Source organism: Erigeron canadensis, chromosome 6 (assembly GCF_010389155.1).
Source record: "Erigeron canadensis isolate Cc75 chromosome 6, C_canadensis_v1, whole genome shotgun sequence".
Lineage (NCBI taxonomy): Eukaryota > Viridiplantae > Streptophyta > Magnoliopsida > Asterales > Asteraceae > Erigeron > Erigeron canadensis.
This window is the reverse complement of record NC_057766.1, coordinates 18,502,963-18,519,880: the sequence shown is the minus strand read 5'-3', so window position 1 is coordinate 18,519,880 and position 16,918 is coordinate 18,502,963. Positions and strand designations below refer to the sequence as shown.

At 34.0% G+C, this 16,918-nt stretch overlaps 1 protein-coding gene across 1 annotated transcript; it reads right to left on the bottom strand.

Moving 5' to 3' along the window:
• Positions 1-14,568: 14,568 nt before the first annotated feature.
• Positions 14,569-15,494, bottom strand: LOC122604396. The gene is made up of 4 exons (XM_043777291.1): positions 15,379-15,494; positions 14,962-15,262; positions 14,775-14,855; positions 14,569-14,673 (listed from the first exon to the last, which is right to left on the bottom strand). Exons 1-4 carry the CDS (start codon positions 15,492-15,494, stop codon positions 14,569-14,571), a joined length of 603 nt encoding a protein of 200 aa, XP_043633226.1.
• Positions 15,495-16,918: the final 1,424 nt, after the last annotated feature.

The following is a 16,918-nucleotide window of genomic DNA, read 5'->3' as shown; positions in this document are numbered from 1 at the left end:
GATCATCACCCGTCACGCTTAATCACATCGCTTTTCCCTACGCCTCTCCCACTTTCTTCTTCTAATGGTTCAAATACACACATCATGCCTTTCCCCATTAATTACTTTGTGATAATTCAATGCATGTTTGTTACAATTATATAACATGATAGCACAAAATTAATTGTGTTTGAGTGTTTCTAATTTTGTTGATTATTGTTCATCTAATCTAACAAAATAGCTTAACTTAAACCTGTGTTCAGGAACGAACAGTATGAACATAAACGAACCACAAATTACTGATTTAGGTGGATTGGTCACTAATTTGCTTTAGGGTAGGCTATGAGGGAATTTCACTAACATCATTATCAAATATTTTTTAGTACTTGATATATATAGACTTTCATGTAACACCTCTTTTATTGTAACTTTCTATACGAAAAAGTTTTAAAAAGAATTTTAATTGGATAACATAATCTTTTTACAAATTTTATTTCATACATATAACTCCCCAAATTCTTTTGACATAATATAATAAAATATTAAACAAGTTGGGAAAAAAAAAATTCAGTCCTTAGAAAAATAATGCAACTTTTCATCGAAAATCAAAATGTTCCAATTCAAGAAATGACAAATAAAATATTCTTATAATGATATAATAAGACTAATTTATTAGTTTCAGGACTCGAAAAGTTCAAACGAAGTCTCGATAAAAAGTGATATCCAGGACAGAAGATGGAGGATGGTATGGAGGATGATCCGCCTTCACCTGCAGATGTTTTGACGGATGATGCACAACATCTGCAGCTTCCTGCAGTTCCACCATATTTGACAACTTTTTTTTTTACAACATACTTATGACCAAAAAGACATATCTTATATTTAGATATCCAAACAAGTTATAAATACACAATCCATCATTTCAACAATGATCACTTCTAAAAAATACAAATCTTTACCAAACGGGTCGTTTTACCCATCTTACCAACTTAAAGTTTAACACTTAACAAGACCATATCATATACTTCATCATTTCATTTACAAAAACGAAAAAAAAAAAAAAAGAGTTTTAGGGTACTTAGGAGCCCATGGACCAAAAGGGATATTTAACCATCAAATACTTCCAATCAACACAACGTAGTTCTTACCCAAACGCTTCTTCAAGTTACTTCAATTTATCCGCTACTTTACCTCGGCTACTACCTTCTCCTATAAGCAAAACGCTTAGTGAATACATATACATATGATCATAATCAATTTACCAAAACATTAGTGCATCAAGCATCATTCATTGCCTATATTTTGATAGCCATTTAATTCATATCAATCATAAACACAAAAATCATCACCAATCATTTTCAACATGGCCATGGATTATGCTAGTGGGACTTTACCCACCTACTAATCTTTATCATTCAATTTTGCTAGTAGGAATTTACCCACCTCCTAGCTCACATATTCAAATTCACATTATGCTCATGGGAATTTACCCACCTACTAGCTTTTATCCTCAAATATCAATTATGCTAGTAGGAATTTACCCACCTACTAGCTATTATCATCAAACATCAATTATGCTAGTATGAATTTACCCACCTACTAGCTTTTATTCATTAAATCAACAATTTGACTAGTAGGAATTTACCCACCTTTGTCTTCATATTCAAGCAAACACATGGATTATAGGAATTTACCCACCTATGACCTCTAATAACAAGAACATGATCATATGCATATGCACCCACCTTGATTTTTGGCTATTAGGCTCTACTTAACTATTATGCACAATTAGCTGGTCTTCACCATCACCTATTCAAATACAAGACATAAGCGTTTCATATTCTTAACTCTTTCACAATCATCTAGCTAAATTCACTATGAACTCAATCATTATGGTGTTTGGCTACTCAAACCATTTCAACACAATTTCTATAATCATTTCCATAACATAATTATAGCCAAACACCAAAAAACATAAGGTTTATCACTATGGGTTTTATCATAAAAACTCATTTGCATTAACCCCCAAATTTCTCCTTTTTAACTTATTAGGGTTCCTTTCTGAAAATCCCTAAAAATAAAACCCCAATTCAATAATAAGAACCTTAATTTTAATTCAATCAAAACAATACTTCTTTAATAAAATCCTCAAATTTCATATAGTTTAAGAACCCTAAATTCAAATAGTGAAATTTCTAGGTTAAATTCATACCTTTAAGAAAAGAAGGGATTAAAAGCAAATTAAACTCCAACTTCTTCCTTTTCTTCATGTGGAATTCGACCCACACACAAATCACCACCAAAACCCTTGATTAATCATTATCATTACGAGGAACTTCTTTTACTTGTATTGTTAATAGAGATTTGATTGAAGAATTTAATCTTAGAAGAAAAATTAGGTAGAAAGGAATTAAGGATTAGAAATTTTTGGAATAAAAATGAAGAAATTAGGGGTTAAATCATCAAGAAGAAAGTGGCGGACTTCCTCCCCCCTCATGCCATGCTTTATTAGATAAAATAAGGGTATTATACCCGCTAGCCACTAAGGTTTCAACTAATTTAATCCTTTATCTCAAAACTAAATACTAGAAAGTTATTTTAAGGGCTAAAATACATAAAATATTTATTTATTTATCTTTTATATATTTGGGGTGTTACAGTAAATATGATGTGCAAAAAGAATAGCTTATTTGGAAATTTAATACCCCTTATGTCTTTCAGTCAAATGTCGGTCACAGGTTCGAAACCTTTAAAATGCATATTGGGAAGTCCTTGCCAATGAGGTGAGGCATGGGGGTTTTCTCTAGCATTTAGCTGGTTTCCTCCAGAACGGTAGTGGGACTTTTACCGCCTGTCATGCCCTCGGATTAATTGTGCTAGTGACGTGGTCGATCTCTACCTGACGATGAGGAGGCATGCCGCTAAGTCCAATCAACACTGCTATTAAAAAAAACGAATGACGCTCCAAAAGCATCCAATCTAATTATAGTTGTCTATAAATTTTTATCCCGCGAGAAACCACAGATCGATTTAAAAAAAACAAAAATTTACACTAAATATATTAGCTATATATAATGTGAAAGTAATGAAATAGTATTAGATATAAACGGAGAAAAGTAGGAATTGTAGATTAGATATTACATATAATAAGAAAAGATATAAATCCGATTTATATAAGGCATTAAGAGTATTTGTAGCAAAACATGTTTACTGCTTGAATGAAATAAGCCATGAGCAACATCTTCACAAGCATTGAAGCACTTCTTTGTAGACCACATTTGTGGTTGTGCCTATTTCGATGGAGTCATAGCAAAGCATAGTGACAAATCTTAACTGGAATCCTTTTATCCGATGGAGTCATCTTTAACCTTGAAATTAGAGTGTGAGTGCCAATGTTTGTTCCTGTGATGATTTTAGCTTCTATCACATGTTTTCCCAATCTCATCACTTGTAAACGTGTGCCATTACACAAGCCATTTTGTTGATCGAGGTTTCGCAGTAACATAACTGGGACTCCAACCTTCAACACCAACTTATGATTCGGTAATCCGGTCAATCTAAGTCCGTTTATTACTTCTGATGAGAACAAAGCTGCATCAGTTGCGTTGCTATCTTCAGATTCACATAAGTTGTCAGAACTGAGATATGTCATCTCCTCACTGGGCATCATTTCTAACAGCTTCTCATTTATGGTTCCCACCACATCATGAGTTGGTGCAAGAATAGCACGTTGTTGAAAAAACATTGGATCCTGCAAACTATTTAGCATATCTGGATATGTAAAATTAATCAACTCTAAAAGGGGATCATTTGATTCAGCCACTAACAAATCCTTTGGTATTTCAATTTCTGCTTCCCCATCATTTTCATCACCTAGAACCCCATCTCCCACTTTTAAAATCCATTCAGCAAATTCTTGAACCTCTTGTAAATCTTGTTGTTGTGTTCCAACTTTTAGCCTCATATTGACAGTCAATTTAAGCACTTTACAATGATGCTATATATATGAGGAATTTAGACTTGCATTTACAATCATGCTTCTGGTTCCTTTTGGTATCACAGGCAAGATTTGTCTAAAGTCACCGCCAAAGACCACTCCTTTGCCTCCAAAAACTTTGTCTTCGCTGTTTGGTTGGGTTGATCTTAGAATATCCCTCATTGTTCTATCAAGAGCTTCAAAACAATGCTTGTGTATCATGGGAGCTTCATCCTAAATGATCAATTTAGTGATCTTGATTAATGCTGCCAATTCACTGCTTGGACCTATGGAACAAATAGAGTTTTCAGTGATGTTAATTAGGATAACAAACCTTGAATGTGCAGTTCTTCCACCACTTAGTAAAAGTGATGCTATTCCACTTGAGGCTACATTTAACACAATTTGTCCTTGGGATCGTAATGCAGCTGTTAGAGTCTTCCAAAGATAAGTCTTCCCTGTACCTCCATATCCATAAACGAAGAAAAATCCTTCATCGTTTTTAGCAACAGAACTAATAACGGTATCATACAACTGTTTTTGTTCAACAGTTAAGCAGGCTAACAACTGTTGATGTTCAATAGTTAGTACCCATTTATCATAAAGCAGTTCATTGGCAATTAAGCGGTTATTGAGTGATGCAACATAATTTGTAGTTGGGAAAGGCATGTTGGGAAAGTTTTTGAGGGTACTACCATTGTTAAGTAACAATTGCTCGATATATGATAGGCAGAGATTGTGAACATCTTCTTCTTGAAGCTACAAACCTTTAATATATAAAAATGGGATTACCAACATAGTGTTTTCTGTTTAATTTTACTAAATCATTCAACTGAGATATGATGTTGCCGAATGAGATGCTTCCAAAATTGCATCAACATATTCTTTATCATCATCTAAAAGTCCTAACTCGAAACATGCTTCTTTGTAACTATCACATGTACGTCTATTGACTGTTATGATTTCCTCGTAAGATTTTGGTCCAACAACATGATTGAGCAGGATTCCTAAATAATATACTTTACCAAGGGACGGTGGGACATAGCATATCCTCCCTATAGAACCACGTCCTTCAACAGTTCTTCGTTGCCATATCCTTTTGCTACGTATCCAAACATAAAATTGTGGGATTTCGACATACTTCAAGGTTCTTGCAAATTTATCTTCTGCATTTAATTTCATCCATTGAAGGAACTTTGAATGATTGACAGTTGGATTTGAAACAACATCACATAACTAGGCTTCATCATCATATACCATGCTCTGTTCATTTTCACAGTGAAATGACAAGATTTCAACAGGAGGGTATCTATAATGAATATCAAAGCCGAATATTCGCCAAGCCGCTTCAGAAGCGGAAACGTACCTTAATTTAATTGATGTAAAACAAATGTTAGATATATATAGTTTTGTTACTCAACGATTTGACCTATGTAAAATACAAAGTGCAAGGGTTTAATTAGAATTATGTAAAATTACCTGCAATCCAGGTAATTCTTCACCTAATATGTGGGTTTGTTGTTCTGAGTTGTTGTACCATCTACATTCGTTTGTTACACAGTTGTCGTAACTCTATCGGGTCCTTTGTTTATATATTTGAACAAATACTTGATTGAGCCTGATTGGTTGCACCATTCTACATTAATGTGACATTGGTATCTTCGGAGAAGTGTAGCATTATAAGGTACCACCATGCTATTATCAAGAGGAATACCATTCTTTTCTATGGTAATTCCTGAATTACGACGTCTATATGTAGGATAACCTTCAGAATCGACAGCCGTTTCATCCTTCCATTTCTTGGGAAAATTCTTTGTACATTTTCCTTTAACCATACATGGACAGTTGGGATTTTCAGCTCCACAAGGTCCATGCATCATGAACTGTTTGACAAGTTCATACAACTCTGGGTCTTCTTTTGGGTCTGGTATTTCGGCACTAATGTATTTATCGACATCTGTTGCACGTGGAAACTTGTTTGCGGGATCCAAAAACAAACAAATATGAGCATGAGGTAGGCCTCTTTTTTGAAACTCCACTGTATAAATAACTGCAAGTTTTACCAAATTATGATAGTAAATATATAATTTCAATGTTAAAAAAAGAGACATACAATATATGTATAGGGTACATAGGAGATCCACATTAATACCTGCATGCACCGGACCAAAGAATTCCTCTTCCACAAAATCGTTTATGATTTCATCCAATTTAATCTTGAACATTCTAGATATTATATCCGGCCTGTCTGCGGGGTTCAGATTTTTGTCAACCAAACAGCGGTAAATCTCGGGCGAATTGGGGTTTCAAGTAATAGTAATAAACAAATCTGGATATCCGACTGACTTGCATATAGCCATTGCATCCAAGTACTTTTGCATCATGTACCTGCTCCCACCGGTAAACGATGAAGGAAGTAATATACGCTTACCAGTCTCTGATGCATCAATGGTGCCATTTTCGATATTTGTTGTCAAATTTTGGAAGGTATCAGTTCTGAGTTTTTTCTGGTTACATTTAACATATGACAATCGGTCAGCTTCTACCATTGTGTAACCATCAACAGAGAACTGATGATACAATTTCCCTGCATGAAGTAATAGTGAATACTCGTTCGGTTTGTCTTGCATTCTGTAACAAAAGAATTCCCTCATAGTCAGTTTTGTTCTGCTTTTGGTTGAATCTTCTGCTATGCCTCTGTGTTTGATACCTAGACGGAAACCATCTTCTGCAAATGGAAAGATGAGTGGATATTGAAGAGCCAGATAAGAAGGATGCAACTCACTTATCCTTTGAAGACCACCTGACTGTTTTCTCAATATAATGTCTCTAGGTTCAAGTGAATCTATGTCTCCAATTATTAATCCAGCTACTTCTGAAGTTGTTGGCAAATTGTAAACTCGACCATCTTTATTTCTGTTGGCAATAAGTTTGAGACTTACATCTTGCCAATCATTGTCTTTAACACAATCTCTTACCATCCTAAATGATTTCACAAGAGGGTTGCAAGAATCTAACAGCATCTTTAATATGTTGATGGTATCACGTTTGAGCTCACTTTTTTTCGTTCTTGACTTCTAAGTGCCAGAACTATCACAATAACACATGTTGTTTGAAATCAAGTTAATGTTGCATATTTTAAAAAGTAAAAGGCATATTTACCTCACAACTTTTTCTTTATTTTCCGCCTCGTTTTCCGAATCAAATATATAAAGTTGCGAGAATTTTGGTTGATCACCTTGGGCAGGTAGCAGACTACCCATTCGGTGATAATTTTGTCCTTGTAATCTAAAGACATAGGGTCCTTTACCTTTTAAATTACCTTGATTGATCTTACCTCCTATAGATGTGAATGAAAACATCATGTTATATGCTCGTATATGTTTCATGAAATTGTTGGACATGGGATTGTTCCTTGAAAACAAATTTTGTAAGATAGGTGGAGGTTTGGAAACTGGTGGTAGTTGAACATCACCGCCTTTGCAACAGAAGCTAAACGCAGTTTTCTTTCCATTCGGATTACCCCTTAACATTTCTGCTTCCCATAGCAATGCATTACACTTGGAGCATTGGTATATTTGATCTCCATGATCTTTATACGCTAAAATCATTTGCAAAATTAATCAGAGTGTTGTATGAAATTTAGATGAAAACACACCAAATCCACATATTGTTACAATGATCCTTACCTAATGACATACCTTTCCTTTTGACATAAGAATCTTCCAACATCTCATCATTAATCTCCAAATCTATTCTTGGAATGTCAAAAGAATTTGTAATTTGAGATTTTTGTTTGTTCATGTTCTTCAAATTTGGTGGATTAAATATGGTACGTTTATTTGATTGTTCACACTTCTGCTTTCCTTTCTTGTTAGATTTATTTGCTGGAGCTGAGGTTGTCGTCTTTTGTCTTGAATTTACTTTAATGTCCAAAATTTCAAACTGTTAAAACAAACTAACTAATCCCTCTACTCACATATATAAATAAGTAGTTAATCCTATGTAATAAGTGTATCTTGAGAAGAAAAGTTGCCTGTAAGAGTACTTTTGCCTGACCAAATGTAATTGGACTGATGAATACATTGTTACCCTAATGTTCATTCCTTTGTATACCTTATTATACATTTGTAAAGTCATGTTTATAGGAATTATAATTACAGCATTTGTTAATACTCATAAAGAACATTCTAAAAAAAGTTACAGGAATTATATTACCATTGTTTATCATTGAGAAGGGATTGGTAGTAGTGTTGTATTGTACATAATTCGGTGTTTGATTGGTATTGCTTGAACTTGCGGTTAGAAATGTTGAATTGATTCCTGAAGCTATCAAATTATATGGGTTAGTCATCGCCAATTTTGGTAGAAAACATGTTAATATGTCAATCCACATTTAGGAATGATAAAACTACATTACCATTGTTTAAAGCTTTGGTTGCATTTTCGAATGCAAGATACTTATTTCTGGTATTGCTTGAACTTGCAGTATGAAATGTTGAATTGATTCCTGAAGCTATCAAATTATATGGGTTAGTCATGGCCAATTTTGGTAGAAAACATGTTAATATGCCAATCCACATTTAAGAATGGTAAAACTACATTACCATTGTTTAAAGCTTTGGTTGCATTCTCGAATGCAAGATACTTATTTCTGGTATTGCTTGAACTTGTGGTAGGAAATGTTGAATTGATTCCTGAAGCTATCAATTTATATGGGTTAGTCATGGCCAATTTTGGTAGTAAACATGTTAATATGCCAATCCACATTTAAGAATGGTAAAACTACATTACCGTTGTTTAAAGCTTTGGTTGCATTCTCGAATGCAAGATACTTATTTTTAGTATTGCTTAAACTTGCGGTAGGAAATGTTGAATTGATTCCTGAACCTATCAAATTATATGGGCTAGTCATGGCCAATTTTGGTAGAAAACATGTTAATAGGTCAATCCACATTTAAAAATGGTAAAACTACATTACCATTGTTTAGAGCTTTGGTTGCATTCTCGAAGATTAGGTACTTATTCCTGGTTGAACATACATTCCTGGTTTGAACTTGATATAGAAAATAACAAATTTCGGTCAAAATTGGGTGTCATATAATTGGACAAGAGTAATAATTATACGCATTTTCCATAAATTTGTAGATTAGGACAACATACCATTGGTACTATTTGATAAAGGAGTTGTTGTTAATGGTGTGTTCTGTGTGGGAGAAGCACGATTAACCACCTTGTTTTTACGTTCATACAAGAAATCCTTCCTTTTCTTCCGGTTAACTGAAGCTTGAGATTCAAACATTGGAAGTAATATATGTGTGCAAATCTTGGAGCAGGATTGTAATATATTTAGTATTACTTTGATGGACAAGTATAAATCTAAAATGAAAGTTATTTGGGTTCTAGTACTTTTAAAAAAAAATTCAGCTTCCAAATTCCCTCCATCATTTTTTGGGAAATTTTTAATTGGTTTAGTGAATATATGATAAAGGTTTTTACTGTTTTAGTTTTGAGTTGTCTTATTTTCATTGGTTTATATGTATGGAAAAATGTGATATGATATACTTGCTTTTTCCAATGCTTAAACAGTTTTGATGAAGGGTAGTTAGTGTTTGTTGTTACATAATATTTTAAGTCAAACCAAAAAAAAAAATGACGCCTTAAAATTGTAAAAATATTTTTGTCAACTCATTTTTACACCACAAACTTATTTCACCTTTTCCTTTTCTCTCTAATCCAAAACAGTAACATGGCGGATCAGGTAAATTCATTTCACATAAGTAATCTAATTTGTGTTTACATTCAATCGATTGCCATTGATTGTATATATTTTTTTAGTTGAAGGTATATGCAACACTGGTTTAACATGTCGTATGTAGTAGGTTGTGTTTTTTAGGTTTATACATCACTTTCTTCTTTGTTTTTATTAAGTATTTGATTTTGTGCATGTGTGATTTGAATATATATATATGTATATATATATTGATATGATTAAATATATAAATTTAGTATAAACTCTTAAATCATTTAGGGTTTCAGATTTTTTAATTCATTGACTTTTGTTTTTTTGGGTTTAACAGCCATGTGATAGAGTCAGTTTGAAAGATCTTTTGTTGATTATATAATACAGATTTGTCCCACGCATATTTTCATATATGTTTTTTGTATAGTTGTTGATAGCGATAACTCATATTTTTTGGATATAGGACCACAAGTGGGGTTGGAATATAGTAAAATTACTAACATGATTTTTCTTTTATTCTTTGAACCCACCACCAATATTTGTGGATAGATTACTTTCCAATTTCTGGTTGACCTTTTGAAGAAAGAGACTTTGTCAGAATGTTTGGTGAATTTTGAGATAGACTTTGTTTTTTTCACCATTTTTTTGGAAAATTTATAAATTTTGGTGAAAAATACTAAAGATATATAAATATCATTTGTTATCTTAGGTACTGCCAAGAGTAGTTAAGAACAAAGTGACACCAGGCCTGCCGGCAGTTAGACTGTTTGATCATGACAGGCGTGCGTACAATGTTCGTTTGGTATCGCTTGCTGATGGTAGACTAATGCTGACTGGTGCTGGCTGGTGATGTGACTAATTTATACCCATTACCCACATCGTTATTGGCCATTTTAATACATGTTTTTAGTCGTTTTTGTATGCATTTGACGCGTTTATGGTGTTTGTTAGTGTTTACAGGTTCTAGGTTACGCGTCCATTTGGTACATTTTTGGGTGATTATTGGCCAGGAAGTACGTTATATTGATGAGAGTTGATTTAAGTGGACGAGACGGCAGAGCTTAGCAAGTAATGAAGACCGAGAGTAGTTGGCTCTGTACAAGCTATGACTGCGCCGCAGTAGGGATGCATGTAGCCCACTGCGCCGCAGCCAAAATCCTCGGAAACAAATGAAGATTGCCCCACTGCGCCGCAGTGGGGGTTGTAAGTGAATGACTGCACCGCAGTCAGGAAAGGAGGAAAAGAAGCCGTGGAAACCATCTGCGCCGCAGTGGTGGTTTGCTTAGCCACTGCGCCGCAGTCACCCTCAAGTCAAAGTCAAGACCACCTCACTATGCTGCAGTGAGGGAAGGCAAAACCCCACTGCGCCGCAGTGGGTGCACGGGGGCTGAAGGGTTGGATCGTTTTCTGCATCAGATTTTGAAGGAGTATAAAAGCAAAAACCCTAGTTCGAAAATAGGTTATCAAAAGTCTTTCTAGGAGCTATTCTACAAGGGTTCTTCTTCCACCAATCAAGATTATTTCTTAGGCGGATTCGTTGAAGATTCACGGGCACCCATCTAGATCGTATCTACTTATTGTCTTGCATTTTAATTTCTTTAAACAATTGGTACATCATGTTTCTCTTCTATTTTATTCATTATTGTGAATTGATCATGAGTAGCTAACTGTTTAATCATCCACCTTGATGAAACTAGACGGATAATGTGATTGCAATATTTTTAATTCAAAAGGGTTTATTTAATTATCGTTGTTCTGTGATCTTGATGATATTAATTCTTTTCATTAATTAATTTCGATATTGGTTGCATATGATTCTTCGTTGGTGATACCAGTTGAATGCATATGTGATTTTAAAACGGTTACTCGTCTATAAGTAATTATCACTAGTTCATGGTATGATAGTGAATATCGTTTTAAGAAAAGATTAATTTTGTTAACGTGATTGATATCGGTTGGTGGTACCACGTTATTGTCACATAAGTTCAATTGATGATTTGATAGTCAATAAAACTAATTATTAGAAGAATTGTCTTTGGTTTTGGTGGTATCGGCTTGGGTAATTCGACTAGTAGTTAGGTGATTCGATAATTTGTTCACGGTTGGTGGTACCATGTGTATAGCTTAATCTAGTCACGACTACTTTTAAACTCTTGAGAATTTGTTCTTCGTTAAATGCAATCACATTTGAAGTCGAGGGAAGTCAAGGTGGATGACTTTTAATTATACTGTCTGAACTGTTCTTTTTAATTTATGCAATTATTTTGCAAACCAATTTATTTAATTGTCAAAAGGAATTTCGAAGCAACACCCGTTTTCCAAACCATTTTACAAGCAACGAATCATTTCTCAATCCCTGAGAACGAACTCAGACTTGCCTCTTAACTATATTACAAACGATCTGGTCCACTGCCCGTGAGTGCGTAATAGTGAGTTTTTGGGTAGTTTTAGTTTATAAATTTAAAGCTCGATTTTGCACATCAGCTGGCAAGAATTTGTTAGTGTATGTATCCAACCAGATACCAGCCAGCTTTGTTTCAGACTTAGGAGAAACATTAATCTGGATGTTATTGCTTTTGATTGTGCGGCCAAGCAAGTGTCGGTGAATGCTAATGCAGAACCATATGTGAACAGATGTTTAATTGAAGTGACTGGTGAAACAACACATACTGAGGTTTATACATCACTTTGTTCTTTGTTTTTAATTAAGTATTTGATTGTGTGCACGTGTGATTTTCATTATAAACTCTTAAATGAGTTAGGGTTTCTGATATGATTAAACACCACATACTGAGGTATATAAACTTTTGTATTCATTCTTGTAATCCTTTATGCTATACTACTAAAAATATATGGTTGATTAGTAACTACCGGAATGTTTGACTAATCTCAGTATCTACCATTGTTCTTTCTTGATGACCTGAATGTGGAATATCATCGTCAAACCGACAAGACTGCTACCATTTTTGGACCACATCAAATTGAAGATGTGGAGGAAATATATGAGGAAGATGCAGATGGTTCTGATCTTGATCATACTGATGATGATGTCAAAAGCGAAGAAGATCAAGTTGTTCCGACTGTTTGGCGTGTTGTGGGTATCACTAGTAGTAAGTGGACTCATCTGTGCACTGAGGAGGAGGTTGAAGGGGGTGGTAAAATCATGTTAACAAATCTAGGGCGAGGATTTTACTTGTTTGATTACTTTAATGAGCGTGGAATTGGATCGGCTGCAGCTGTTCCACTATGTAAGTAATTGTCACACGTACAACTTGTATTACAGTTTTAATTTGCACAGATTTTACTTTTAATTACACTAACCTTGTGACCATCTTATACTTACAGCTAGTGAAGCACCAAGAAGTGTAAGGCCAATAGTGTCTAAGGAGTATCTTACCGAGAGTGATGGAGAAGACGTACAAAATAACGGGCATATCTGCAATATTGCTGGACATGAACATTCTCTTGACAGACCATCCTTTTTCAAAAGGTTGACAGAACACTCATTCACCACCAATGGACTGGACAACTGGTATGGCTAATTCAATTACTCAAGAATGTTCAAAATTGTTTTCATGTTATTTATGTTGTATTAGTGTTAATCATTTTTAACATTGTAATTTGAAGACGGTGCCAAATCATTTTGTTCGTGATAATCACCTTGATACCTTTACCGCATGTGTGTATGTGGGGAGTTTGAAGTTCAAGGCCAAGCTGGAAATTATGTATGATGCTCACAAAGATGATGACCAAACACATGTTGTTCTCATGACGGATTGGTATAAGGTTTCATCGAAATGTGGTGTTGAAAGGGGTAGAGAACTATGCTTTGAACTCAATGTGGTGCAGCTTGTTGATGGACCTCTTGTGGAATTTCATGTGTGTTGAACAATTTCATGTGTGTTGAACTAAATGTGGTTCTATCTCTGTTGTCTTTTCAAAACTTCTTGGTATCGGATGGCGATCTTTCTTTTGAGGTATCAAGCCTAATGGTATGGATAGTAGTCATGCTCATTTTGGATTTGTAATATATGTAGCATGTGTATAATGATGGTACAATGTATTCTCTTAACTGGGTCTGTAATATTACACTACTTATGTTTATGGTGTTGACATTCCCCTTCTAGTATGTAACTTGTGGTTATTTTATGTTTGTTGATATTCTGTCATGTTTGGTTACACTAAGTGATTGACAATTCTTAATAATATGTGGGTTATTTTGTATAAGACAATAGATACAAGTATGTGCTATTTGTTTATTCACACATGATATAATATTACATTACACAAGCTTAAACCTCTCTTCCAATGGAACTATAAACCATTAAAGTAACCACAACCTAAATTGATCTAGTATGTTGGTAATAATATTATACATCATAAGTGAGATTGAATGAAAACCACTTTTTAATATCTGTCTTCCATAATATCTTTGTCCTAAAAACCACAACGTACATTCACTTTTTATACATTTGGTTCAGTGTTTATTCTATAATATCTTGGTTCTCCAGTTTTTTAAACTTTCCTTAACATGAGAAAAGATCCGCGTGTGTGTGTTTAACTAATTGAGTTAAAGATAAAACCAAAATAACTACCATGAAACATGATACAAACCTAGTACATAACATAAGTTTAAAACATTACATAAGTTTAGCACACCACATTACAAACCCGACATTTAGTCTGAATATTATCGGAGATTGATAGTCAACACAGTTTGAAAAGACAGTTTAAAACACACATCATAGTAGATTGATATACGTTCATCACATCTACACACTTTCAAAAGACAATTACCTTCAACCAAAATGATGAGTGTTGGGTTCTAGTATATTTTCTCCTTGCGAACCCTTTTTCCAGACTTACTTGGTTATTCAACACCTGGAGTGTCATTAGGTCGCTTTTGCAAAGGGCTGGTCTCACAATCTTTTTCAATCTCGACGGCTAAAGAATCGCCAGTAACAGAGAAAGCATCCTACAAATATACCACATAACAACTATGCCAATATTAGGCGAGAATTATTTAATTTTTTTACAATTGTCAATTATAATCAAGTATTGATCTATTACAAATACCTTTGAATCTGGTCCACCTTGCGACTCCTCAACAAGCTTAAGAGCTGACACAATTTCTGGCATGGCTTCTTGTTGCTGAACCTAGTCATCAATAAAATACATGTTAGCATATTGTTATATTCATTATAGCCAATATAATTAACTAATTACCATCATTACAATTTCAAATAGCAAATTAATTGAGTACCTCATTGTCGTTTTCTTCATCTTCTAACTCCGCAATGATATTAGGATCATCACACATCTTGTTGACAGTATAAGCACTGCCCTTATGTTTCACATTGTATTTGTCTATTTTTATCTTAAATGCAACTTTCACATTTAGCAACCCTTCAAGTTCATGCGGGTAAGTCTCATCATCATTATTATTCAGTTGTCTTTGACGGATATCATGGGCAGACAAACGAAGTAGCTTCTGGACTTCTCTATCCCACATTACAAAAGAGGCACTGCCTGTGCTGTCTTGGACTCTCATGGTGACTCTGAACCTGAAGTTAAAATGTAAATGTATAAGACTATTGCAAAAAAAATGCCACATATATTATCAAACTGTAAATATATCTCTATATTTTTAGTATAAACTGAAAAAATTTTACAGTATTACTTGGGTCCAACTTCTGTTGCTATTTTTTTTTCTTTTCGACACCAGATACTGTCACCTGGAGCATTGATAAGCTCATCAGTGAGCTCTTCTTCATCGGCAATTTCCAAGTACTCCATTTTGCTTATGACTTTCTTTTGACATTTTTTGCAAGCAATAAAGAATCATCCAAACTCCGGTTCGAGCATAGCTATTGTGGCCACAACTACAACATCTCCAGGCTGCAAATAAAGTCAATATGACGATGAACATTTTCCGCTACTTAATATATAATATGGTCATAAGTTAGTATGAGGTGACCTTAAATTTACTTGTTCAGCTTCTCTAACCTCATCCAATTGTTTCTTATCACTTTTTAGGATAAACTCTAACCGATTTAGGTAAACAGTTTGTGTTGTGAAAGTTGTATGTGATCCTTGAGCAGCTCCTTCCTTTAGTATCAACCTAATAATAAGATTTGTAGAGAAATAAGTTGAAAAAAACAAATCATTATGATCTAACTTAATATTTTGTATATATCCATACCTCCTCCTAAAGTCATTTGCTTCTTGTATATCCTCATTTATGAAAATCCTTGTACCAAACTTATCACTTTGAACAGTCAAATTTTCTGGGTAAACAAAAGTGAATCCAAATTAAACATTACAGTGATAACATGGGTAACGAAAATTCAATCCAAATCCTTGCACTTACCATTCCATTCGTTTATGATGGCATGTTGCATGATGGTGATGACATGCTCTTCAGATTTGTTATTCTCCACAAAGTCATTAAATTGAACAGCATAATCATTCCACAAAGTACAACGTTGTGTTACACCACTACATATGTACATCAAATACCGATTTCATTAAATGTTACCAATGATTTGATATTAACTCATTTCGTTCAAGTTCTCTATTAAATATGACAGTTAAACTGGTGAAAGTGTGCTATGAGACCCTCATCAATATGTTTTTAACTGTATTCTTTTTTTATTTACTTCAACTGACAAATACTTTCACTTACAAAACACATACATGCACTTATATAGTAGTCTACATGCTGTTAGTTAACACTACTGTTTAGTAGATCAAATGTAAGAAACAAAACTGAAACATTAAATATTATGTGTAGAATATTATCTTTGAATGTTTATCAAATATTCCTACAATTTTGTTTCCCTGACAAACACAAAACTTAAAATAGATACATAGATGCACAAATATAGTATACCACAGGCTGTCAGAATATCAACAACTTTTTACTACATCAAATGTAAGAAACAAAACTGAAACATTAAACAAAATATCAACAACTTTTTACTACATAGATACACTTATATAGTATACTTCAAACAGAGATATTTGAAAACTTACTCCAGATCTTTCAACTCCAAGTTGAACCTCTTTGAGGTGTTTGTTGCTGACTTGAACACCTCCAGATTCCCACACCAAATTACACAACCAATGACATCTGTTCCAACCAAAAAATATAAATCTTTCAGTGTTCAACCAAAACAAAAACACAAAACACTTTCAGTAACTTTATTAACAAATTAATC